At 39.2% G+C, this 27,933-nt stretch overlaps 1 protein-coding gene across 1 annotated transcript; it reads right to left on the bottom strand.

Moving 5' to 3' along the window:
• Positions 1–1,397: 1,397 nt before the first annotated feature.
• Positions 1,398–27,792, bottom strand: LOC110171534 (exostosin-1b-like). Its single transcript, XM_020937250.2, has 11 exons — positions 25,951–27,792; positions 9,908–10,001; positions 8,671–8,778; positions 8,440–8,559; positions 7,082–7,214; positions 5,762–5,880; positions 5,500–5,595; positions 4,664–4,753; positions 4,430–4,590; positions 3,883–4,054; positions 1,398–3,792 (listed from the first exon to the last, which is right to left on the bottom strand). The coding sequence occupies exons 1-11, from the start codon at positions 26,904–26,906 to the stop codon at positions 3,607–3,609; spliced, it is 2,235 nt and encodes a 744-aa protein (XP_020792909.1). The 5' UTR covers positions 26,907–27,792; the 3' UTR covers positions 1,398–3,606.
• Between the last annotated feature and the right edge of the window lie 141 nt (positions 27,793–27,933).

Below are 27,933 nucleotides of genomic sequence, written 5' to 3'. Positions count from 1 at the left end.
ATCATATGACACACTTTTGAACCCTGTTTTTTACATAGATTGTTTTATCCATATTGATTGGCGTTAGCTGTTGTGGAATCATAGAGAAACACAGATCATACAACAGCTTCCAGGCTGATGTTTTATAAGAGCTTCTACAGTGAGTCACTAACCTTCAACATCTGATTAGTCTACATACCAAAACATAGCATATTATTATTGACAGCTGGACAGAATAAACTAGCTTTTACCTTAGAGTGTATTCACACGCACTATACTGACATCACTGTCAATCTTTTTTTTAGTGCAAAGATAATCGAAATTATAGCACTGCAGGATGCCCTGTTTCCTTTGCCATTCTTTGTGACACAGCAAGATATTCAATGCAAGTCATGTTACTAACTCATTTACTGACTGATTATGCAACTTTCAGTTTGCATTTTTAAAACTCAAACAAACCAAGAATAACCAAATTGACTGAATGAGAGTGTACGTAGCTCTCCCACAGCTCTTCTTACACAGTTGTTCTTAATTTTGTATTTAGAATATATAGTTATAGAATATATATATGTATATAGAACATATAGTGCTTGTTATTATTATTTTTTTTTTAATCCCCATTTAAAGCTGTTGGTTTATTTATTCTTAATTATTACTTAACTAGTATATATCCCTGACCCTCTTCCAGACCCATACTTTAACTATTCTTTCACAACCAGGATGGCCCCTTTTCCACATTTTGCCTCATGTACAATTGTTGGAGGGGGGTATGCTAAATTTCTCCCGATCTACAAGCTCCTTTGCCAGTGAATGAAGTCCATTACATAGTTTTACAAAACACACACTGTTCAAATCAAATACTATCATAACTGGTCATATGTTTTGGTATGTTACCAGATAAATGATCCTGCTGTCAGTGGAGATGTCTATATAGCATACATATTGGGGCTTTGTTGCTCCATGGCTGTCAGGGGTTTTTCCTTTTGGAGAGGGGAGAGGGGGTATCTCTCCTGTAGCGGGGGCTCCAGCTGAGTTGGCAGCTCTCATGCATCCTGGGATCATCCGAGATAGATGCTGTTATTTATGCAGCGTGTCTAAACCAATCGCCCTGACACAGATTTATGTAAACACTGCAGTTTCTTGGCATGGCATGAGGTTCACACACACGCAAAGGAAGCTAGCAATTATTTATTTTGGCTGCCCCTTGTGAACACAGTACATTCTGATAGACCGCAAAATAGGTTAGAAGTAGGACTAAATGGAGCTAGCTCATAATAACTACATCAATCAAATGTTTCACAGTGAGCCTTTATCAGAATGTTATATTTTTCCCTTTTGATGCTGGCAATATAGATAAAAGTTCCGTTTAAATCATAGAGGCTATACACAGTCTATGGTCTACACAAAAAAGTTTGAAAGACAGTTTATATCAATATTTTTATTGTTGGATGTGTTGTTTCTTATAAAACTCTTTTACAAAACATTGATTTTTCTTCTAAGTTTCCACTGCTATAAAACTGTGTGTAGTACAGGGAAGGTGTTGTTTGATAAATCCTGTGTGTAAATATTAATGTCTTTAAATTGACACAACCAGGAAGTGGAGATCCTTAGATATTCCAAGTTCAGCATACCAAGGCAGTAGGACCATCTACCACTATGAAGGTCAGGAATGTCAGTTACAGTTGTAGTGATAAGACTTGTCTCCAGTGTTTAACAGTAATAAAAACAGTTTTAAGTTACAAAAAAAAACTATGAAAAGAAAATCAAAAATATCCATATGAAACAAGAGAAAACACACAAGATTTTCTTATGAAGGCACATCAATAAGTAACCCCCTGCTCTCTCAAACAACACAACACAAAGAAATGTAATATTAATATTGCACCAAGTTCATTTTGCCACTGTGAATCTATGACCATTTTCACTACTTCCAGGACTATAGAGGCTGTTTATTTGTGCTCAAGAGCTTTGACTTCCCACAATCCCTCACAATCTTTTTCATACATTCTACTTTCTCATACAAAAGAGCGGAACATGAAACTAAATAAATATGGAAATGTTGAGCCTCTCCAACATTAGGCTGTACAAATGGCTGTATTGGCACTCTGGGTAAAGGGTGCAATCTCGTCTATTTAAAAAAAAAAAAAAAAAAACAGTAGTGAAACTCAGTTAAAAGGCTCTCCGGGCAGTGTAGTTAGTGTTACATTAATGTGATCAAATATAAACATTCTCAGTTAGTGTTACTCTCCACTTGTTGATATGCTGGGCAAATGAAGAGTATGTGAAAACGAAAGCAGATTTTAATGTCAGTTTGGCTTTAAAATACAAGATGACGACCAAGGCTGGAGATTAAGTGACATCTTGCTCAACATTGCTAATCCTATCCATTTTGTAAGTGTATGATTCTTGACAGGGCAAGACAGACTGACTTGAATTTAATCAACTTTAGGAAAAACCTCTGAAATTCTCAAACATCCAATTTGACCTCATTTCCCTGAGGCATCTCTATGTCATCAGAAACTCACTGGAATACTACACCGACCTTGTCAAACAAGTTCACACTGAATCCAAAAATATAGCTATCTGCTTTGTATGATGCAGTTGTTGTAAAGTCAGACTTGGGGCATTGTCCAATGTTTCCTAATGAGAACTGTGTTAGCCCCTGTCAAGCACTTGTCAGCTTTAGCCACTGCAAAACCTGTCACTGGGCGAAAGGGTAAAAAAATGGTGCATGACATGAAAATAATGACTTTTCATTTCAATTTCTGTCCAGGATCTTGTCCTACACAATCTGGAAAGGTATGTTTACTCAAGACGTGGCAAGCCTCCCATAAAAAAGGCAACGCAATGATCCGTTGTATTCTTCAGGACAGCAACTGTTCCAAATTAATCTACATGTGCTAAGGAAATTACTTTAGTTTGTTAGTAAGATATTTAATTAACCTTTAATTGGCCTTTAATCTGATCAGTGTATACTGAGAATGCTGATAAATATTTTCCCTATACTTTATGTAAATGCAGACCTGAAGAATCCTGGGATCCAAATATGATCAATCATATAAAAAATAAAGATTAAAATTCAAAGCAGCAATACTCCACCTTCCAACACAAGAAGAAAGACTTGAGGCACTGCAAAAATCAACTTAACACAATTTCTCAGTTTGGTGGTAGAAGGGTTATCATTTTCCCCCTATAACCCCTTACATTATTTACAACACAAACAGAGGGTAGTGCTGGCCATTTGGTTTACAAAAATAATTAATCACATCCAAAATAATGTTATCATCTTCATTGTTCATCAGTAATATTTGATCAGACTTTCAGAAACCTGTGCATAGTGTACAGTCTTTTACATTGTGTCAGGGTGGGTTTGTATTTGCAAAATCTCAGGTCCAGCACTGTTTTTGTTCAGAGCCGTTTAAAGCCTGATCAGTCTGAAATGAGTATTTATGTTTCTCAATTATTCCCAAAATACATGGGGCGCTGGAAGAGCACTGTGTAGATTGATCCATTCATTGTCTCTCTTTATTCATATAAATATGAGCAGTTGTGACGAGAAGTTTGTGCGTTTTAGGAGTCCGCCCCTCTGCCCTGAAAAAGTCCATAGAACAGAGGGGCTCTGGTGGGTTATAGCCTCTCGATGTCTCTGTATTTCTTCCTCAGTATAGACACTTGATCTTTAAACAGGACCGGGTCTAGCCTCATCTGAGAGTGGACCAATGGCATTGTGCCAAACCAGCTGGCAAACTTGTTCATGCAGGTCTGACGCTGGGCGAAGTGGTCCGGATCTGCCCACCGAGATGCACGGGAAGTCTGAATGAACACAACAAGGGGGAGAAATACTTTAAAATGAAAAATTTTCAACATAATCACATTTTGTTTATTGTAAGTGTTGAGTAATACCTGTCCCATCATTGTCTCTTTATATTGTTTCTTTTGGGTGACTTTAATGGGTGGAAGCTTTGTTACTGATGACACCAGAAAATTCATTAGAATATCCTCACAGTTTGACATCTGGTCAACCATGGTCTTCAGACTAGCAGGTAGGTATGAGGTGTACAAGTAGTGATAGTACCTAGAGAAATAAAGGACTGAATTAAATATCTTTTAGTTGACATAAAGGTGTGTAACTTTTCTGGTGGAGGGCCTGTCAAATGCTTTTCTCCATGGAAATGTTATTGCTTTGTCTGGAAAGTTTCACAATATGGTATTAAACCTTTCTATCTTCATGGAAACCAAACTAGAGCAAGTTACAGGTCAGATCTGTGAAGAGGCAACCCCGGTAACAGTTGAGCTGAACCACCTACAGTTTAATAAATGTAAGGTAGAGCTGTTGAACATTCCAAGCAGAGCAATGGCATATTCATAAAAACAAGCAGGTGACTGATCTCCAACTAGAAAGTTACATAGTGCACCTTTAATATTTTCTGCATGAGGATTGAGGACATACTTATGATAGATGGCAGCTCCAGTCAGCACCATAGAGTAGTCATTGGTCCATTTTGAAGTGTAGCCCCAGCGTTCTTTGTTGCTGTCCCAGAAGTGACTGCGTGCTGGGTAGCCAACAATGCGGTCTGGGAAACTCAACCACACGGTGAATGCAAAGTCCACCTGGTTAAGAAAATGCAACATGTTAAATGACAATCCCGGAGGTGTGATGTTTATATTTAGTATATTTATCGACCTCTGTAGTGGAGAGGACAGTATCTTCATCCAGACTCAGTACTGCATCAGTGGGTATGGTATCATAGGGGAGAAAACGACTGCTTATGACCTGCACATTCCCAAAACAACATTTGTCAGCATGGATAGGAGACAAAAGCATTAAACCACTCAGCTCATATCAAATATCAGAGTTAAAACAGGGCTCCAATGAATAAATTCAGGTTACATCAGCATGACAAGCAGCGTTAGCAGTCTTTTGGTGTCTATTTGCACTGTTAAGCCTTTTGCCTCTATGTTAACTGCGCAGTCAGCTAAAAGTACAAGCTGACACAACATCAATGAGGACAGAAACAGTGCATTTTACAGATGAGCAACAGTGGCACTAGACTTCACAGAGGTGTAGTTGTCCTTCCCGATGGACACCTCTGCCACCATTTCGTGTCTATTACTCCAAGTGCTTTTTAAGTGTGCTTCTGTATTCATTTAAGTGCACTTTAAAATGATAGGGTAAGCTTGAATGTAGTCAGCATTGCATAACTCTGTTTAGATTTGTCTACAATATCTTTAAAAAATGTTGACAAATGAAAAGCAATACATTTATCAGTAGGGCTGTACAGTTAGTCCAATAAACATGATTGAACATTTAAGTTTGTATTGTTTATGTTCAGAAAATCAATAGAGCAAGCCATTATTATTTGTTTTTAATAAAGCAAAATAAAACTGAATGGAAAATTGTTTGGAAAAGTGATTGTCTGAAAAAATCTAGATTTTTTTTTTTTGGCAGTCCCATTTATCAGTACATGTATTCAACCAACTGTTATTTTAACACTTAATATTATATAAGCTTTAATGTACCTTGCTCTCTCCTTCGATAACAATGACAGGGACAGCAGTGGCAGGCCAGCGCTGTTTGGCAGGAAGAGGCTTGTCACAGTTCCACAGAACAATCACCTATTTCAATGAGTAAGAAGACAAGTTATTGACTGCAGGAAAAGGGCATCTTAAGCGCACAGGAGTGAACTGTAAGCCAGTCTTATTTAAAAATTAAATAGTCATTTAAGACAGATCCACTAATCTCAGAAGTGTCAAATTCAAGTCAGGTTGAGTTTTGGATTACCTGAGCGCAGTATTGGGATTTGGCCACAGCCATGAGCAATTTCATGACTGGTTGAGACTGTGAGACGAGAGGGGTCACAACATGAATGATGGCCGTAAACTTTGGGTATGGCTTGATACCTGCAACGAACAGTACATACAGTACAAAATGATACAGAAATCAGAAATCATCGTTCTTTTTGATTTAGACAGTGAATTGAGCAGGCTGTAGATGAGCTCTCAAAGCACTACAGCCTCTGTGATAGCTGTATTCATTTCCTAGTTATGCATGTTTTTTTTTGTTGCTAATTTTACTTAATTGCCCACATTACTCTATTTTCTGACCTTGTTTATTATCATCAAAAACATACCCAGGGTTATGTTTTCTTTCATTCACATATGTTCAAAATACAAATCCGTATATTTAGGCTGACTTCTTCTCTCAAGATGAAAACACTCTGTTCCACCTTGTGATGTCATGTGGTAATACAGGTAGTGCCTGACAGTTTTTAAACTCATACACCTTCACTGAATCATCTGTATAATTTCAGCTCTGAAATTGCCAATCTCTATGTAAATAAAGGTAAAAGGTAGCTGATAACTTGAAAACCTCCACTTCATGACATCACAAGGTAGAACAGAGCATTTTGAGCTTTGGAGATCTAAAGATCACATACTGTGAAAGTGGGTCATTATGTTATTATTTACACATTTTAAATCGCAATAGTCATCTAAAACAATTTAAGTAAAGAAACAGTCCACAGACTACCGCTTTAGAAAGATGCGGCACCAAGTGTACCACGGGGATGATATAGCGTCTTGAATAAGTGATTAAAGATTACTCAAACATGCAAAAATCACTCACTAAGAAGGGGAAACAGCTATAACAAGATTAAAAGCTCTGAAAAAATGAATAATAGGTGTCCTTTAAAGAGACTAATAATGAAGGATTACTCAAACGTGTGAATGAAACAAAACAATTCCACGTACGTTTTTGATGAGGTTACAACATTTTAACATGGCTTAAAGCTCACAAAAATCCATTTTGCGTAATGTAGGACCTTTAAGGAAAAAAGTACCAGTAAACCCAATTCTCATGTCAACAGTACCAAAGCACAAGTACAACATTAATTGGTGGACCTCTCCACAATTATTAAATATATATGGTATAATTTGTACCAATGTCACATGTTAATTTACATGCATCCAACAGCTGCCACACTAAAGCTGTTGGGGAGTCGTGTGACACATAAAATCAATAGTTTAACCTCAATGCGAACCATTAACACTGATCACGTTCAGTATTCATTCAGTACAGCATATGTGAGACTTATATACTGACCCAGCTTAGCGTAGTAGAAAGGGAAGTCTCTCAGGGCTGTTGAGTATTGCGGCAGGGTGAAGAGGCCTCCAGGCAGACTGTTCCACATCAGGTAACTCCTTGAAGTGTGGCGCAGCACTCGATCCTGGATGATCTGCTCATCAACACGAATGGATAGAAAGGAATGACTACTGATGCAAAGTTAGGCAGATTTTAGATCAATTTAGATTTAGATTTAAATCAAAGAAAACAGCACTGAGGGGTCACAAAGTACAAATTGTAATACTAGACAGGGCATCTCCAAAAACACATCTTTTATTGGTTTCCTGGTCATCAAAGTGTGAAATGCTACATCAGTTTTGAAATAACAGCTATGAGAAGAAGTCTAATCAAACCCTGGAGAACATAAACACCAATTTGCTTTTATGCCAGGGAGTGAGTCTAAAATCCCATGGAGAGGAATAAACATCTTTTACAGCTGACAATTATTACCTACATAAAATTACTCTGGCAGGCCTTGTATGTCTGTCAAGCTCAGCTCATTAAAATCACCTCTGGGCTCTTAAATGAAAGTAGAGGTGATTGGTATTAGAAAACACAAGACACTATTAAGTTTATCCAGCTTACGCTTTATGGCCAGGCTGTTTGTGTAAACTTGTGCAAATGCAGATTGGTTTAGTAAGACTTTAAGAAGTTCGTACTCTCCAGCTAAAGCGATATTGTGCAAATCAGGCATAAACAACAGGCATTTTGTGTATCCTTATCACATCTCATTCAAGGACAAACTTTTTAGTTTTCCTTTTAAGTAACGACTACATTAGCACTTTTAGGGTTTACATGATAACAGCTGTTGTTTTATCCTTCAGTATGAGAGAGGATCAGAGGAAATATGAGGTGTCCCCTGGAGATACAGGAAACCTACATTTTAATAAACTTTATGTATCACACACATTGCATGCCCAATTATGATATTGTAAAGTCGGCACGGGAATGCATTTTGCCTATAGGAGATGTGAAGTGTGTTGTGCCTTTGCTTAATAAATAGTAAGACACAACATTTTGCATTAACCTTCTTTATCACACTCCTCTGTTTCCTTCCTTATCTGTGCTTGTTTGTAATTGTAGCATAAGAGCAGTACGGTGCTACCTGGGCATCTCACCAGAAGAATACAGATAGACAGTGGAGCAATTCTCTTGACATGATGGATAGTCAGGCAATAGGGAGCAAAATTATTATTAACAAACTATTTTAGGTTACAATTCAAGCAGTGCATTGAGTCATACAGAGAGTGCCCTGGATTTTACCTCTGTCTAAACATAACAATACAGTACAAAATGAGTACAGAGGAATAACTGAATTGGTTGATAAACAAGTATACCTCCAATGTGGTCAGCACAATCTTTTCCACCGAGTTGAAGTATGCCTCCCAAAGGAACTGTGTCTGCTGCCTCAAGGAGAGGATCTTATCCTGGTGGATGGAGCGCACGGTGGAAGGGATCTGAAACAAGCATTGGTAATCATTTTCATGATTTGCTGAAGTTTCTTTTGAAATCAGATAGTCATATACCAGTGGGTTAACATTGTATGAGATAATGTATATTTTTGTTACCTGTAGTAGCAGCCTCTCATCGCCCCACACAGCTGCTGTGTTCCAGTCGATGATCTCTGAGAAGGGCAGTTCCCAGCCATTGCTTAGCATAACTGGCACACACGCTGCCTGTTTTGATGTGACACAAAGACAGTGCTTTAAATGAAAAAGATTTGAAATCAAATCTCATACGATACTAAACTTTTATTAATTCAAAAAGAACAAACATTTTGTAACAGTGCATATAATGAGTGATGTCTGTATACTGAACAAGTTTATGCTCTGTAAGATTCTAACATCACTTTTTAAGGATCATATCATAATCAGGCCATTTAAGTGTCTCCACACGCCAACATAGTTTTATTAAAAACAAGACATCAACAGCACCTTGAGGATTAGTTCTCAAATTTAAGACACTTTTTCATTAAAAAGCTCATTATTCCATGAAAATGCACAGCACTCACGTCCAAGACTGACTGAAGTTGAAGTTTATGCAATTTGAGTAAGGAACACTATAAAAAAAAAATAATAATAAAAAAAAAAAGAGGTTTTACCTATGGAGTAACAACATCATTGAAATGCACCACCACACACACATGAAATACTTGAGCATACTTGAGCAAGAGTGGCATCACACTCATCTAATCGTGTTGTCATTAGCAAGGGCATAAACGTGCTAAACCCTGACATGGCTCCCACCTCAGCTTTGAGCGAGCAATCAGCCTGAGCCCCCTGCAGCTCAATCCTCTTTCAGCACATCAAATTATAGACACAAAGAATGTCAATGTCTGCTGTCATTATGATGCTCCTGCACTTGTAACCCTAATCCCAAATAAACAGCATCACGCCTTTCCCTTCCAAGTCCTGGGCAGGGGAACAGGAACTACATCATGGAGAATCTCTGAATGCAAAGCAGCAACAAATTCAGGCTGCTATGTTTCATTGGTACTTTTTCAAAGGGCACACAGTGGAATCCTTACTGCCCCTAGGCAACTCCTGACTCAAGCCAATCACACCCTGCTCTCCTTACATCACTGTCAACACCTGCTTTGGTGCAAAAAATTTTTCCACTGGAAATATGCAGTTGGACAACTAGTAAATTGTGTCAAAGTTTAGCGGTACAAGCACAATAAAGTTTACATTGATGTAACTCCTTTTCACCTTGTACAGCTATTATCTGTTCAATTAACGCTGCAGCATGGTTTTGTGTTTCTACCATTATGCTGAAAGAGTACCGTAATAAATATCTCTGGCTAACCTGCAAAGCCTCCAAAAATCGAAAGGAGCCGAGTCGCCGTCCTCTTGGAACCAGACAAAACGTGGAGTTGTACAGCATCTCTCTGTAGTCATACCTGTAAGACAAGGAGGTGGAAACACTTAATAAGAATAGCTGTTATGTTAGCTATGTGTTACAGTGCACCTCCAGTGTGCAAATTTAGGCAGAACAAATGCAATCTGCCCCAGCAACCTCATGAGTGAAAAAAGTGGGTTATAGTAGGTTCAGTTTCAGCCCTCTCTTTCACTGCTGTGCGAGCTTTAAACCCGTTGCCCTCTCACCTGTACATCTTAGCATCTCTAGTTTCCTCCTTGTTCCTTGTGTTCAATCTCGGCCTCAGTCAGCACTCCCTTGGATTATTAAGCTGCTTGGAATTCCTCTTATGTCAATATCAACTGTACTTGCAAAACTCTGCAAAACAGTGCTTTCATCTCACGTCTAGCCATGCATTTCACTTTGCTCGTCTTTGAAACAATAAGATAAATTATGCTTTCTGTTATTCTACTGATGTGTAGAGAGGCAGGAAAATGTGTGTTTCTATCCAACATCAATATATTTATAAGTGCAGCACTTTGGAAACGGTTTTGTTTTTAAAATGTGCTATGTGAAAAGTACATTTCGATTTGGAAAACCCTTATGTCTGAATAAAAAAAATATGAATTTGTTTGGTTAACTTAATAATTCTGTTAAACATGAGCTTGGACATTTCTGATTTGTGCCTTGGTATTGTGCTACCAAATGGTAAATGATAACCCTCCTTCATTTGATCTATTTCAATACAAAAAAAAATTTGCTTAAAATCTTGCCTGTGTATTTGGCGTTTACTGTTGTATGTATGTACTTTGATCAACCATGGCTGTTTTTAAAAATGCGATACAGATATAAATTTGACTTGATTTAAACTAAGTCAAATGTAAAGAAATTATGTAAAAATGTAATCTTCTATTATAGGTTGGTTTAATTCAATACTGAAATGTTTGGAAAGAGGATCTATGGTTTGTAACTGTTCTTAAGTAATAAATACTTGTGATTTGACATTAAGACTAAACTGTGCTGTTATATTGTCTAGGACTCCCTTGTCAAATAAATGATTATCTTTTTTATTGAGGGGTGAAATGTGAAATAATATAAAAGCACGAGAGTTATTAGAATTGGAAACACACAAGCAGGCCAGTAGAATTAATGGCACTAAAAAGCTAAGCTATTGTTGTACCAAATGGTATCTCATACACAGCCAAGAGCCATTATAGGCTATGACAACAGTTGAGAGTTAGGTAGTGGCTCTCAGAACGATGTTACTACTGCTGTATTAAAAAAATAATCTGTTTCATCATCTGACTGCATCATAAATATAAAGTCTTTAATTTACCCTGACAAACACATAATCCAACTGAAGGCATGTAATCACTGTCTCAAACCGTTTTGTGAGCCTATAAAAATGAGCACTACGGGTCCATATCTGGGACTTGCTGGGTGTGAATGTATCATCCATCACATTTTCTGTCAGTGCAAATGCAGAAAAGACCAGATGTTCCTCTACATGCATACCTCCAGCACTCCTCTCTCTCCATATGTCTATCTGTGGGAGGAGCAGTCTCACAGTGTGTGCTCTACTGCAAGTCAGATGTTATGGAAGAAAGGGGTATATACATTTAAGGTTCTGTTTTTTTTCCTCATATTTCAGTCACTTCACAACAAGGTAAATTTATAAAGGTAACTAACAGTGTCAGATAGTCACCATGATTTTCTGTACACAGACTCATACCCCAATGAAGGGAATGAGCTTCACCTGGAAGTAGGGCTCAATCTAAATCACAATTTCAGTTGGCACAGTTACCAGTTTGAAAAGGCTGCAATTATTCAGCTAAAAGAATGTAGAGAAGAAAATGGTCCTGGAGTTGTTTATAATGAGCACTTTGAACAGAATCCAATTTTGAGCAATTCTTTCTAATACTTTTCTAAAATTTTCAATTGCATTTTTCCCAAAATTGTACAGCCCTACCCAAAAACACATTAAACTGTAATAAACAAATAAACATGTTTCAAGACAGGATTTGCTCAGTTAATTGAGAGGTAATCTAATTTCTCCTTCTCTAATGAATATGTCATTTAAATCTTTGAATATTTGGTTATATTATACTGTATTTGTACAATGTTTCTTATAGCATGTGTTAGTAAGTGTTAAGTCCCTATCTCTCACAGACACAGTTCAAAAACAAACAGCAGTTACTTGTGGTTTACTGCAAGCTGTGTGTTGATTTTCTCACGAACACAATCAAAGAGAAAGGCGCTTGGCTTATTCTATATGTACTCTCTTCCACCTACACACAGCAAATGTGTAAAACCTGAAGAAAACCTGTACAGCATCACAAGTTGACAGAACTACTCATATGAAAAATTTAACTGTCTAGTCTTGTTTCATGGCTCTAACACAAGTCCCCTGCAAAGTCGCTAGTGATATGGGGAGTCTAATGGAGCAACTGTAATTGGTGCACATCATCCGTTTAAGATGTTAAACAATGATTCACAGAACAAGAGAAATAATAGATTTGAGCTGGGTCAAAAAAAAAAAGATCAACCAGTCTCCTAGCAACAAGAAAGGATGGCGTGAAAAAGAAAAGCATGTCTCCCTCTGTCAAGTGCCTGAAGAGACTTAGCAGAACAGAAAAGTGTTTGTTTCCCATAATACGCAAAAGAGACCACACACATTTACTACATAAAAGCTCACAGACAAAGCCACAATTGCAGGAAGCTTTAAATCAGCGGTTAACAACATGTAAGAATGATAAAAATGCTGTCTTCTTAGGATTATGATCCCAATAAGAACTTTTTTAATCACATAACTATTGTAAACAGAAGTAAAAAGGGTCTCCCAAAGAGAGACACTACTATTCAATTGACTTTTACACTTCAATTCGATGAAGGCAAGTTTTTGTATAAAAGAGTTTGCTATATAATAGCAAACGACTGATTAAACAACAAGTAGAGCTGGGCCAGTAATTGAATTTTAATCTTCAGTCACTTCTAATTGTCACTGATATGCTTCGGGCTTTTTAAGTTCAGACAGCGTGCGGAGGAAGAAATCAGCCTGTTTTGTGTTAAATGGAAGTGACTTTAAGTGTATCTTGTTTCATTATATAAATATAGAAAAACATTTATTGAAAATCAAGACCACCATATCGCCCAGCCCTACCTACAAAACATTTTTATTTATTAATTGCATATAAATTCTTAATATTGCAAGGCTAGCTTCTGCAAGATAAATCAATTCAAAAGATACACAGGCAACTTCTTCCATAGCGATCCATTGCATCTGGGAGAAGTAATATCAAAGAACTCCCAGAGATAAACTTCAAAGCCTGAAATGATAGCAGTGCTAGTACAATGCCACTCTCCCACCCGTTTCTTATTCCATTCCAACTTCAAATGATATTTTCTGCTTCCTCTTTTCTGTCACATTCAAGCCAAGTTGATGGGCAGTCGGCAGTTGCCAAGACTATGAGTTCAAGCCAGAGGAATTTGTGTGTGAAAGAGACCAAGTGAAAGTGAGTGTCATCAGATGAGAAAAGCGAAAAGAGAAGGATAAAAACATCCGTTGACAACCACACACAGAATCCCAGTCCCAGAAGCCAGAGCCACCCAGGGCAAGAAGAATGTCTCACACAATGCAAAGACACACAAAGACTGTCACACAGATCACAATACACATCTGAGGAGCGTCTTCAGCCTCTGAGTGCACTGCCAACCACCAAGATTACTTCTAGTACACTGTAAATAATTCACATGGATTATAATCAGTAACTATGAGGAAACTAATCAAACGTTTGCTCTTAAAGCAAGACACAATATTGGCTACATATGTATTTGTCATCTACATATTTGAATGAATTACTTAAACATGTTATTTGAACAATGAGTAAATGCTTCATTTAAGACCCTGTAGAAAACATTTTTAGTTTATTTAAAAGGGACAGAAAAGAACATTGTTACATTTAAAATAGCAACCACTGGCATGCCCATAGGCCATCTAGCCTGTTCTCTGATATAATAATGGTCAAAAAAAAAAATTAATAATGGATTTAAGGGCATTAGATCATCTTCCATCCAAGAATACATCTAAGGTAAGTAAAATCTAACTTCAAAGCTAAAGTTTTCCATTGGAGTCACCAAACCAACCAGAGTCCATGAATATAACAAGCATGAGAGCCAAAGAAAGCCACACAGGAGACCTGACATCTGCAGCCTCTCCAGACATTGCGTCCCTCTACAGCATTGTAATTACCAAAGTATTACCACAACAATCAAGAGTCTCCTCGATCAAACACATGTTAAGTCTGTCTGATCCCACCTGGTATTAAAATGCATATTAAGGGAATTCAAAGCTCTGGATTCAATTTATGCTCTTACATTTTGTACAAGGCATACAAATAAATTAGATGACATTTTACAATAGCCGCATTTGCATGACAAATGTAAAGACAGGGCTGAAAAAAGCACAAAACAAGCACCTTCTCAATGTCCAATAATCTTTAACCCCCAAAGCCTTATAGGGAAATGCTAAATTGCCAATACACAAAATGTGGTTCACTGTTAAGTTTGCATCATTGTTTACATGGGCACATTGCTGCAGTGGAGAATAGATGTTTGCATTTAAAGAGTTTAAGAAACACTCCAAGCCAATTTGTAGCCAATGGAGCAAAGATGATGAGACAACCAACATGTCTTTTTGAAAAAACAAAGACTTTAGAGCTCGTCTCCTGCGAGAGCCTACAGGCCTCACTCATCTTAGTCCGGTTCAATGAAACATTTACACATCCACCAGGTCTGTAGCTCCAGCATCAGTCAGCATGACCAATTTCATTCTCCATTATTTTACTTTTAGATTGCGATATATGTTCCTAAACTTCATTTGGATTATTTTGATTGAGAGTCTCAAAATAAAATAGTTTCCCTCTCATTGTGAAAGAGTTGACAAAGATAGTGTTATTGAAATACAGGTGTCTAAGAAGTGGAGCCTTTATTGTGCCTGGAGAATAAGGCGCCTGGCTTTTAATCAGCAATCCATCAGGCTGATGAGGAGGAGATGAGGAAGATGCTTTGAAGTGGTCTCTGGATGCTGCACTGCAGAACAACAGAGTCTGAGCGATAATGAAATCACTGTTGTTAATGGGTACGTCATTAGCTCAGAAATGCCCTGAGTGACTTTTGCTGTCAGGAAAAATAAAAATGTCAAATGAGAGCGTTCAGGTCAGACTATTTGTCTATATAGAGACAAAATGGGTTTGTGGTAAGTGTTTCCTCTTCTTACAAAGGTGGAAGTTGAGCAGATTAATCTCAGGATCCCTGAGCTAGGTGGAATGCTGTCAGAATGACTTTGCAGCTACAGCAGCTCGTTGCTCGGGAGATAAGGCCAGGTCAGGAATGTCTGTGTTCATGGGCCAAGCAGGAATGGATAGAGGAGGAGATATAAAGGATGTAGGCTGATAGTGATGGAGAGGATTGAATGACAAAAGGTTGAGGTTTGCAGTCGAGGGGGTGATGAATGGCTGGGGCAATTGTGTTGGAAAAGAGAACAAAACACAAGTAAAGTGTGATGAAACCGGGAGCAAAGGACATGGAAATGTAATCAGGACAGGGCCAAATAAACTGAATAGCCTGTGTACGCCTGTATGAATGCAGCCGCATGTGGGGTGCCTTTCTAAATGTCAATGTGTTTTTCAGAACAGTGAAAAAAGCCTGTCAGCTTGCAGACAGCCACTACCCTTTAATGGCAAAGCAACCATGGCAATAGCCCTGACAGCAAGAAAGAGGCTTTGTAACATCATTCTCACTGCTGAGTATATAGGATGTTATCGGCCCAGTTTCCCTATCAATGCGCCATCAAATAGACTTGGGGGCTGTGGCTGATCTGATCCAATATCCATCATGCCAGCAGTGGGATTTAGATAAAGCCGCTCTGCTGAGGCCAGGGATCTGTCTGGAGTGAAAATTCGTTATGGGGCATTTTGTGTTTGTGTGCAATTTGGGACATTTTCTGAGGGGATAACCATGATAACTGAGTAGTGGAACCACATGTCACATGTCTGACGGATGTGGTCACTTTAGTGAGCATCAAAACAGGGTTGGTGAATGTATGCCATAGAGAGGTTAGTTAACATAAGATCGGGGTGCTGAGTCAGATCAAGATACAGATCAATGAAAATAACTTCCATAACTAAAGAACGTTTCAATTCATAAAGAAATACAAGTTTAATATCCTTACTGTTGCAAAAGAGTACAAACATTTCCCTTAAACTAGTGAATTTTATTAAATGATTACCACCTAAAATGAACTGGAACACCAATGGCTGCAAGTGTGAGCCAGTGAGGAGTAATGAAGAGAGTGGCTTCATTGTGCAGAGAGAGTAAATTAGCGTCTCGCCAAGTTGAGCCGCCAAAAAAAAAACCCAAGTGTAAACACAGCTCTCTTAGCTCTCAAGAGGGGGAAGATGATTACCTCACAATTACAGGACCACAGAGGAGAGAGAAGCCCCATTGCCTCAGTGACAGAAAGAGAGATTACAGGGTGGCGGCGGGACTAATGATGATGGGGAAAGGGAAAAACACTGCAGTGCATCCCAGAGGAAACGCTAAATTGCAGCAACTAAGAGAAATTTGTGGCACTTGGCAATCCTCATAAACATGAGTGAAGGGAAAGGGATGCCTTTATGTTGCATATCGAGGTGTACATGTTTTAGAGTTTTCTTTTGGTGCACCATGGAGCTCAACAGTGACCGCCTGCTTCAATTCATTTTTCCCCTAGACTTTTCGGAAAATTTCAAATATCAAGTTCAAAGGCTTTGTAGAGGCTAATCGGCTAATATCTAATAATAACCTAGCAGCAGAAGTTAATGTTCAGAAAAAGATTTACTAAAATTATAGGTGGTCATTAGTTGGCACATAGCTGATTAGCCCTGAGCAAGCTTTCAAACTTTTAATATTAAATCAGTCTATGGGAAAAAATTATAAAAAATGAATGTTCACTGCTGTGCTCCATTGAGTCATCAACATCTTGAGAAGCCCTACAACTTTATACTTGCACTAAGGGGTTACTAAAAATCCCATTTGGCCAGTTAAATTTCTTCAATATTTTATTCTAGATGGTTTAGTCTGTATGGTGACTAAAATTATACTTTATTCAATAGCCCCCTTTTTCAATAATAAATAGCAGTGGCGGAGTGTGCATTTCACACCTAGGCCTTCAATAGTGCTCCGTCTGAAACAATCCACTCCTCAATAACTAGTTTATGGTTATAAAAGCATCTTAGTATAGTCCAAGATTAGTCCTGATTTAGACCTGGTTTAGACCTGGTTTAGTCCAGGTTCAGCTACAGATGCAATTTGCTGCTTGGGCTGGTTCGCTGTCTGACTGTCCAATCAGCGGGTCTGAATCCGGTGACGTCGTACGCCTACTAGAAGGCCCTGGCGATACCAACTAAAAATTTAAAAAAATTAATTAATAAAAAAAAAAAGATACCAACTCAAAATCTGATTGGTTGTAGCAACAGTTTCATCGACATTTATTTTGTGTTCGAGGGCCTGCAAAACGGATTGTGAAGGCCCCAGGGATACTTCTTTGACTTTGGCTGAAATGTGATTGGTCAAATGCTTTAATATGAAAATGCATGCGTGGAAGCAGCACAACCATCGGAAAAGCTCTGAAAGGAAGCGGACGAACCATTTGGAATTATTTAATAATAATATAATTAACATCAGTCTGTGATTCTGATATTTTTTTAGCAGCAGAGGCCCTGACGCCCCACCACTGATAAGAGAGGTGCTTCTTTGAAACTTTGCAAAAAACTAAAAACTTACCACTAAATTGTGGAAATTAGAGCCCGACCGATATATCGGTTGGTCGATATTATCGGCTGATATGAGCTCCTGGAAGCATATCGGCTATCGGCCAATATGCTTGCTGATAGGGGCCGGTATTTCACGTGGGCATGTTATACCTCCTTATAATGCTTAGACTCTCTACATTATGTTCATTTAATCCAATTTACAGACAGATAAATGTCCAAATATGTGGCTCTGCATCAGTATTTATCTGCGGAGTCATTTGTCTGTGTCTGTACTGTCCCTGAACACACCCACAGAGTCGTGCGTTTGTTTACACCCGCAGACATAGATCCATGTGCGCAACACTGACATTATATTCTTTTTATGGACAATCGGTTTGAGTCTGGATTAAAAGGACTTTTATTAGTGCAGACTTGTGATGTGAGGAGGAGCCTGTGTGAGCGGTGAGTGTTGGAAATATGTCGACTATGAAGCTAGTTTTGGTTTGTTCTGATAGGTTAGCGATTAGCTGCTGTAGCTCTCACACATAAACAGGCTGTTTTCTATTGGTCTATTATAAAGTCACTATATTGGCCGTATATTTGTTACTGGACCTGCATTGATATGTAAATGAGCTGTGAATAGAGGTGTAAATGATGAAACTTTCGCATATAATTAATTACCGCGGCGCGCAGCATTTACGGCTAAAGGCTAATAGCAATTGTTTATTTACTAGCTAGGCTAGTAGTGATGGGTCGGTCGCGAACGAAGCGGCTCTTAGAGCCGGCTCTTTGAAGCGAACGACGAGAGCCTGCTCCTTATTGGGAGCCGTGTTTTCTCTTTCTCTTATTTTTTTCTCTTCACGTCGCGTGCAGACTCGTGGTAGTTTGACAGCGGCAGCGGCTAAAAACAAAACTTTTCAAAAATCTGCGTGTGCAAAAACGTGCATATATATATAAGCATAAAACAAATAAACCAGGACTAATCTTGGGGTCGAGAGAGGGAGAGACCAAGTCCCGACACTCAGTCCTGGTTAAGTTCTGGTTTAGTCCTGTTTTACACATGGTTTAGATCTGTTTTAGTCCTGGTTTAGTCCTTTTTCAGTCCTGGTTCAGTTCTGGTTTAGACCTGCTTTAGTCCTATGACATATCATGTAAAGAGGCAGAATAACAATAAATGAGGCCTAAATAAACCCAGTTTAAAATTCACCAGTTTTTTTTTTTAATAATTCAAGATTTACAGTGAATTTTTACATCACTAATTTTATATATATATTTTTTAATCCATATCAGTCGGGCTCTAGTGGAAATGCAAATCATTTTTTGTATTTTTGAAAAGATACGTGATAAGAGCAAAAACATTATATTAGGTAAAATGTGGAAGGTCAAAAATGAAGCATAAGTCAAGTCTTGTCATGACCCAATTTAAAATGTGTTGAACAGAGATCCTTTAATGGCCATTTGGTCTTGATGAGCTGAATTCTTGTGTATGGGCCAGAACAAAGCTTTATCATCTGTTAATGAATTCCTCAGCCAGCAGTGGTTACCGCTGCAGGCAGGTAATTAGTTTGAACAGCGGGAAAGATCAAAGACTACACTTCCTGTCTTGCCCTCTGGATGTGACCTCACAAGGGGAAGTCGCAGATTCACAGGAGAAATGGCACAGACTGCAAAGGCTCGACATAGCGGTTTGAGAATAATGCTTGCAGAAGTATGACATTATAAAAAAAAAAAAAAAAACATGTTCGTACAAAAGTAGTTACAATCACAAGTTGTGGCAGTTCACATCACTGGTTAAACTTATCAGACAAATTGGAGTCCAAAGAGGACAGGGTGTGATAGCATATCTGTGTGTGTGAATGTGTCCCAGCTTTATCTGATGATCCAAGTCACTACCAGCCAAGCCTCGCAACATGGTGGCTGGTAATATTTCAGAGCTGCCAAGAGTGGAACACTGACAAAGCACAGAATAGTCCTTCGCAAATAATTCAAGGGCAATTGTACACTATTGTCAGAAACATTAACTGTATTTTAACAAAGCATTGTACCTGGCAGTCTAATAATACAAAAAAAATTAAATGGTGATAAAATGCAGAAACAAACAGCAGAGTGAATGTCTGCAGATTGGCAGGTTGCTTCCCTGCATGGACCAAAAGGATTAAAACAGCAGGATTTGGCTGGCACAGGTTTTAGAGTACTGCTTAAATCTTCATGTTGCTCTCTGAACATTTTATGGCACAAGAAAAATTATAGTTCAGAAAAACCTGACCAAAAGCGACTGTGGTGAGTTTTTGGAAACAACACACTCAGATGCTTCAAAAAAAAAAAAAAAAAAAAAAAAAAGGAAATAGGAAATGATAGTTGAGGAAGAAAAAAGAAACAATATACATTTTCTTGACAACATTATATTCAGAATAAGACTGGATGTGCTCCTTGAGCAAAACTTAAGAAATTTATAGTGTGTATCTTCAACTACATTTAAATATTTACAATTATTTATGAAATCAAATTAATCCAAATATGCTTGTTTTTTTTACTTTACTTCCTATCTAAATGCACTAAATCATAACCATTTTTCCTGACGGGTTCTGAGTAGAAGCTTACAATAGTGATGCAACCTCGATTGAATGAATTAAAACGGTAAAACTTCCCTCAAATAAATTGTATTCAAGGGAATTCAAAGGAATGAACAGTGCAGGAAAAATATCACTACAGTACTGATAAAGAAAACCAGGTATGACTGAAGTACTGGTACCCAAATAAAGTTACCTTCGTTGAGACAGGAGCCCAGAAAGAGACCCCTTGACACCACTGTTATCAAAAACAAGCATTCAAAACAGTCATGGAGGTATATGATGAAAAATCAAGACATGTGTATGAATAAATGATGAGCACAGAAGCATAGATTTGTAAAAGCCTGACCCATGCCCCGGCTTTCTTTAAGTCCTGACAGCAGAGAATTATATAAGGATTGATTAATTGATTGAGCTGAGTAAACAAGCCTCTTCTGGGAAACAATATCCCTGAACAGTTGCAGCTGTCAAGAAGATGAACCGAGCAAGGGGCACAAAGTATAATATGGAGAAAAATGAAATATTGGGCAAGTTCAAGACCCTTAAGTGTCCATTGCTTAGTCCACATAAACATAAAGCCAGTCATTCTTTTTGCAGGTTATTGGCTCTTCGAGGTGCCAGAACCTAATTGGTCTAGTCTACTCTCCGTGGCCAATGTGTTACAAATGACTGAATTAACCAGCACTATCACTTAAACGAACCTGCACTTAAAAGGAAAGAGTGATACAAATGAACAAGAGAAGATTCTGGATGCCCGACACCGGGGTTGGGCCTCTGCTCACTGCTGTATGAGCTTCCATATATCACTTACCATAATCTCTCTAATCCCTTCGCAATAGCAAGGACCAGTTTAGCACTTCGCCCTAACCGCCTGCTTCAGTCTAATAAAAGATATGGGTGATTTAGTGTCAACACATTTTATTACAATGAGAATAGAGACAGATTAGTGCAGAATACTAATGCATCCCATTGTTGTCGTGTGAGTGATATTAAATGCAAAAAGGTTGCACTCCAAAATGGCATATAAAAGAGGCCATCCAATTGAGTTCAGAAGCATAAGCCCCTTACAAGCTTTATCATTTGTTAACTTTGAGCTGTTAGCGCACAAGTTATTATCATCTACACTTCATGTTCATATTTCCTATAACTACTGACCTAGCTGGACTTGTATGTAGACAGCAATAGAAGAGCAGGTGAGGTGATAGTTCACTATAGCTTTACAAATTGGCCCTATCAACTGTTCGAGCCTGTCCTCAGAGCAGAGGTGGGAGAAGATATTGATTAGGATTTTTAGCATTTTTGCCCAGTTACAATATTCAGATTATATCATTGCAATCCACCAGAAAGGCGCAAAAACATACCTGTAAATGTTGTGACTGACGCTCAAGTAGCACAAAAAGAAGTACTGATTGTAAAATTAAAGACAGAAGTACAACTGCTGAACTTCATGTAAAAAAATTATACATTTGTTTGTTTGTTTTTAATCTGCTTTATGCGATAGGCGATATTCGAATTTTGTGCAGTTTGTGCAGTCACCTCTACCTCAGAGATAACTGTGCACAATGTGTTAGGCTAGACAGTTTACAAATAAAAATATAAACTGGGGTATACTGCGGAAATGCAAACACAAGGAGGTCAACCTAATCAAACAACAGAAAGCACTGTGGTCATGTAAATGTCAATTGTAGGTTTGCAGTGACGATGAGTAAACACATAATCAGTGGTTTTGTGGTGTACCCAGTGCATCATTCAGCTCCTTCCAGCTTGGTCTGTGGTAAGAGTTAAGTGGCCGAGGAGAGTATGGCAAAAAGGTGGGCCATTAGTGAAGAAGTCAATACAATGTAGTTCTATAGAGAAAACCTATGCCAAACATAATATGAACCATAGATCAATTTACACTCAGAAAAATAAAGGGAACATGAAACATTGACCAAAGCCATGTAAGTTGTGAGAAAAGATATACTTTCCCAGTTCTAATTGTATTTTTATTCTGCATGGTGGGGGGCTTAGTAAATTATCCAACCAAAACATTACTGGGCATAGTTAGGGGACAGTAGATTCAAGTAAAGAACAAAATGTACCAGAATAGACAAGAGCGAGAGGCTTCATTCATGTTCACATTCAGTGACCAACAGCTGAAAGAGACACTTTATAGTATGCGCAAGAAGTCTGAACAAGCATCCTCCCCCAGCGATTATCATTTTTTTCCCCCAAGCTCTGAAGCCTGCATCAACCTGGCCCACAGCCCTTTGCCAGGGGCTTTGGCCAATACTGAGGATTAAAACCCTACTGCCAGTCTATAAATACACCTAGTAGACCAATGCGAGCCCAGCCAGTCATTGCTCTCACCTCCCGCTGTATACATCCTTCCTCCTTTATTCAACTTTCCCCTTTCCCTCTCTTTCTCACAGTCGCAGTGTGTGCCTTTCCTGAGGTCCTACACTCCCTCCACCCAAGTCACTGTGAGTTTATCCCTGCTCTATCCCTCTTGTACGCTCTCGCTTGGCAGGGCCTCTTAATTGGAAACAAGCTGTGAGAGGGCTTTCAGTTTGAGGTTAAAATTGCATCTGACCTGCCTCCTGCTGTAGCTTTCCTCCTCTCCTTCTTTAGTCGTGTTGTACGATTGGACAAAATGAAGGAGAGAAGACATGTGAACCGGCCAGAGTTAGGAGAGACATGATAAGCAACCAAACAGTCATTCACCAGAAATATAAGGTGAGAAAGGTCTGCACAATCCATGAGCTACTGCCAGAGCAGACAATGTGCTTTTTCCAATACTACAAAGACAGTCTGAAATTGAGACTCAAGCAATCAGGAAACCATGGTCTGTTTGTGTCAAACAGACAGGATGCAGGTGAAAAATAATTCAGTAATTTTATATGGCTTACTTTTCTTAAAAGGTAATTAAATATCCATAATATAATTACAATACAAACAAATGCATTGCATATGTCTGTAGTCCAAAGTAACTGTACATGAATGTGGTACAACCCAACATCTGGACACAAAGCCCAAACTATTACGCACAGATGACATGGCAATTACATGGTTATTATGGTTATTACATTCAGTCTGTCACAACTTCCTTGTTGTCAGTAGAAGAGGATAAGAGGGATTTGTTGCACAAAGGGCCATAGACACAGCACATAAACGATTACTTCCACCCAGTTAGACCATAGACTGCACTGTCTGAGTCTGACCTAGTGATGTATGATCTGGCTGTGCAGTCACCAAAGTGCTTTAACAGCATTTAGGACACCGAGCCACACAGAAGGTTTCCAAACTACATCTTCTGCCTTTTCAAAGAAGCATTGTGCTTCAATAAGCAATGGAGAAATTTAACACACTTAACGAATGGGCGAAAGCCAGAATTCAAATCCATCAGCCACACAAACTGGGGATAAGGCCAGAAAAAGGCTTAAAGAGCATTTCATGTCTTCATAATATAAACAAGTTGCGAAAAGCTTATTCAAACATGTCTTGTTTACAGTCCAGGACAAGTCCGACGCACTTTAGATTTGGAACTTGAATCATGAACCAAAAGCAAATATTGATCTCCACAGCAACTGGATTCTTGATTGCTGTCCCACCCACTTCTCTGGCCAAACCTCGCTCTTGCACACTGCCATGGGCTTCTGGGGGCCAGGCCAAAGACATGCAGCAGGTCTGGGTACAATTAGCTCTGGTAAACCATTCAAGCATCAGATGATACAGTTCAGACAAATTAACCACCATTTGCATTTTTCCAAACTTCGGTCATTTCTGTACCAAAACACAAGAAGCATCCAATAGATGGATGATTTTCCTCTGTTAAACATGCATTTAGATTACATTTGGAAACTTCACTGAACTCCTTGACGTGTTTAGTGAATGCAGTATTGTGAGCCCATAACTTTTAAGCAGTGGCCTTCTTAGCAACCTAAGGCAATTCATCATCATCGTCTGCTAAATATTTGAGATATACCTTTTGGTGTGTTGGCTCTGCAATTTGGAATTTGAGCATTTTTACATCGCTCCAACTGCAAAGAAAAATGTGGGATCAGTGTATGTTATTTAATCGGAAATCCCTGGTATGATTGTCGATCAAGCTAAAGCCAGTTGACTGAGAAACTGTGTTCTTTTGCAGTGAAGCTAAGCTGGTAAGGGCAACAGATATCCAAAAACGTGCTTCCACAACACTACTTAATGACAGCAGGATTAACTTTTCCTTTGGGTTCTAGCTCCGGTGCCACCCATCTCACTGTGTGAAATCATATCAGTGCCTGGCACAAGTTGGCAACTGACACAAGCTGGCTCCAAGTGATAGAAAGAGAGCTTCATCTTGTAAAATAAAGAATGCAACATGCCACTCTGCCAACTAATGAAGCACCAAGATGATACCTCTACCTGCACAACAGGCACAAACATGAGCCTTCTGAGGATATATGAGATACTCACGTTTTATCTTTATATAGAAACATCTTGCCATGGTACACTTGTAAAATCAATACATTCCTATGTGAGACACATGATTAATTGGAGATTCCATTTACTTTTTTTTTTTTTCAAAATTTAATCTTGACAATAAAATGGACTTTAATTAAGGGTGTTTGATGTAATTTTTCTGAGTTTTTCATCCAATTATTGAACACCAAAATGAGGTCAAAGTACATTTACTGTCTTTCTGCCTTTAATGGCAAACAGAGGAAATATGCAATAAAGACGCTCATAAGTGACAACACATTTTGGAGAGGTCAAGTGGGACACGAGTTGGAGCATTTGGGAGTTTGTGTGGGAAATAGCTGCACAAACGGGACACACTGGCTTCCCCTCTCTGGCACCAGCTTTGTCCCAGTTAATCCGCCCCAAAGAGCCAGAGAGGAACAGCCCGCAACGCACCATACTACCAGCAGTAACAGCACATGACAGCCTGACATAAATGCCATAGGTCAAAGTATTACCTCTGCACATTGTTATCTGTATCTACTACTGCACTGATAATAATCATATCAATAATCATAATAGGATTTCATCTGATCTGAGAGTCCAGGGTAGAAAAATGCACATTTAATTTAAAATTAAATGGTAGACGGAATTACAGCATTGGGACAGTTTGAAGATGGGTGTAGAGATAAAGACTGCAAGAGAGATTTGTTGATTTACCAGATACAGATTACATGTAGATTATATGTACAATTGTGCTACAAAGCAAAAGTACTACTTAACCAGGTTCCTGTACTTCATATGAAAAGTGTTGACATTTTAAAACATCCGCACAAACACAGATTAGAGCACTTTGAAACCATTTTACAAGATGAAAAGGAATATGAACAGAAACTGTACTGCACTCTTGCAACTCTCCCCACATTTAGAACTGCTCTTATCTCGCTGCCTCATCCTTGTGAAGTTGAAAATCAACACCACCAACATCAAAGACAGAGATGTCTGAAAAAATAACTACAAAAACTTAATAGTGAAAACCAGAATAAATGTGTTTTTTATGGTTTTAACAACTAAGTGGCAAATGATACAGAAAAATTTGCAAAAAAAGTAGAGGTACAATTTTAATTTAAAAAACATTGCGTTATAAGTCAACTGTATTTGCTCAAATGTGTTTACAGAACAGCAGTGTGAAGTTGAAAGAAGTACTTACTTGTCATACTCTGCATTGTCTTTGTCACAGCGGGCGTCCTTGTGCTTCTGCCAGTCTTTGCCATGTTTACACGTAGTGAGCAGCACCACATCTTCAGAGTTATGGACATGATATAAAGCATTCCTAGTGTCTGAGCCTATTCCAGTCAAATACCTCTTGCCCTTAAAAACGAGCATGTACTTCCTAAAAGGGGGGATAGTGTTGTGTTTAAGATAGCCCCTCTCTCCACCTGTCCTTGGGTGGTCTTTGGAGAAAAGGGGGATAGAAACGTCAAAATTAGGCCTAAAGTTTTCAGTGCTGATGCTGGCTTTGGCCAACATGGCATAGCCTATGTCGAAACCTAGGTCCTCCGTGTAGTCTGGCCATGTGCCTGAGTACAAGTTAAAAATAATGTGGTTCCTGCCTTCATTCCACAGAGGAAGGCTTTGAACTTTTGCCCGCAGGTTGTGGATATACTGCGGTGAGAGCTGGTCCCTGTCCAGAGTGTCCAAACTCAGGACAAATAGACAGGCCTGTGATGGGTCCGCTGTATAGAACCTGGACCCTTCAATTGATGACAAAATGTTCTGATAACTCTCCGACATCTTCTCTCCTTTCTGAGCGGGGTAGACATATACTTTAAAGCCATTCTTCTTGCACAGGGAGAAATCAAAGCAGGAGTCCATTCTACAGCGTTTGTCTGTGTAAACGCCCAGGTTGGCTTCTCTTTTTTGCCTCGGTGATATATGTCCATTGTAGTCATCGCTGCGCTCGGGTTGCCAGGAGCTAAATGTCTGGAGAGGCCCCAAGAAGCGACGCCACCGCTGCCCCGGGTGAGACCCCGAGAGGCTGCGGTCATCACGCCTGCTGTGACCCCGCCTGGACAACACAGGAACTTGCAAGCCCCCCAAACAAAAGAGCAGGATGAGACACGTACCAGTGGAGAGCAGGAATAGGTAGCGTTTTTTGGCCTGCATGTGTCCAACAATCTGAGCGTAGATTTGTCGTGATAAATCCGTGGAGTCTGCAAGTTTTGATCTCAGCTCCTACTGTGGGATCTCTCCGCCATCTTCCCCCGGGCTGCAAGGGCTGTGAGCTCGCGTCTCCCACCTTCTGCTTCAAAAACCTTTCACAAGTCCGGGAACTGAGCCAGTGCATGTGGGCGACTTTTAATGTTCATCCACCTCGTCTCCTCGTCAATAGTTGTATGGACTGAACTTGAAATGCTCCTCCTGGGAGTTACAACATTGCTCACTGAAATCTAGGTATCCAACTCCTTCCCTGCTTCTCGGTTACCCTGCCCTTAACATTTGACTCGCTTGACCCTTCCAACTATCCACTAACATACAATGAAACTAGTCTAAACTTGAATAAGCAACAGACTGCCCGAAGAGTTAACTATTGTCCCCGTAGAAAACTAGCCCTGGAGCGGATACCGGTGTGTGGGATTAGCCATTCTTACACACGGTATAATAAAATCAAAGCTGCATTTTATAATAAAGTGACTGTGTCCGGGTTTGGTATGTGTTAACACTCAAATTAGTGGAGTGGATCTATCTGGCTAACGGGCTAACTACCTGGCTAGTTTCTATAAACATTGAGTTAGCTTGTTAGCAAAGCGGCGAGGCATCAAAGTAGCTCTCAGGCTGCTCGGAAAGTGATCCCACAGCGAGGCATTTTATCTTCGTCCTCAGGAAAAAAATCTTCGGAAATCGTTAACTTATCCAGCGCTCTGTCAGAGTAGAAACAGCCGGCATACTTCCCCGTGTTCGGCTTCAGTCGTGGTAAGTGGTGAAGTGGTGCCTCACACTCAGGATCAGAAGGAGCTGTGTGGACGAGAGACACACAAGCTCAGCGTACGTCAGTCCAACACGGCGGCTCATGACGACATCACGTTACGCTGCGTTGTCATTGGGCGCCGTCACGGTACAGGGGGGTGGGACTGTAAGGGAATTGAATAGCAAAGATTTACTGGAAGTTAAACTTTCGGCCAGGTCTACAAAT

Source organism: Boleophthalmus pectinirostris, unplaced genomic scaffold (assembly GCF_026225935.1).
Source record: "Boleophthalmus pectinirostris isolate CB_2022bp ecotype Guang Dong unplaced genomic scaffold, ASM2622593v1 HiC_scaffold_6, whole genome shotgun sequence".
Lineage (NCBI taxonomy): Eukaryota > Metazoa > Chordata > Actinopteri > Gobiiformes > Gobiidae > Boleophthalmus > Boleophthalmus pectinirostris.
The sequence above is the reverse complement of the archived record's forward strand: the minus strand, read 5'-3'. Positions and strand labels throughout refer to the sequence as shown.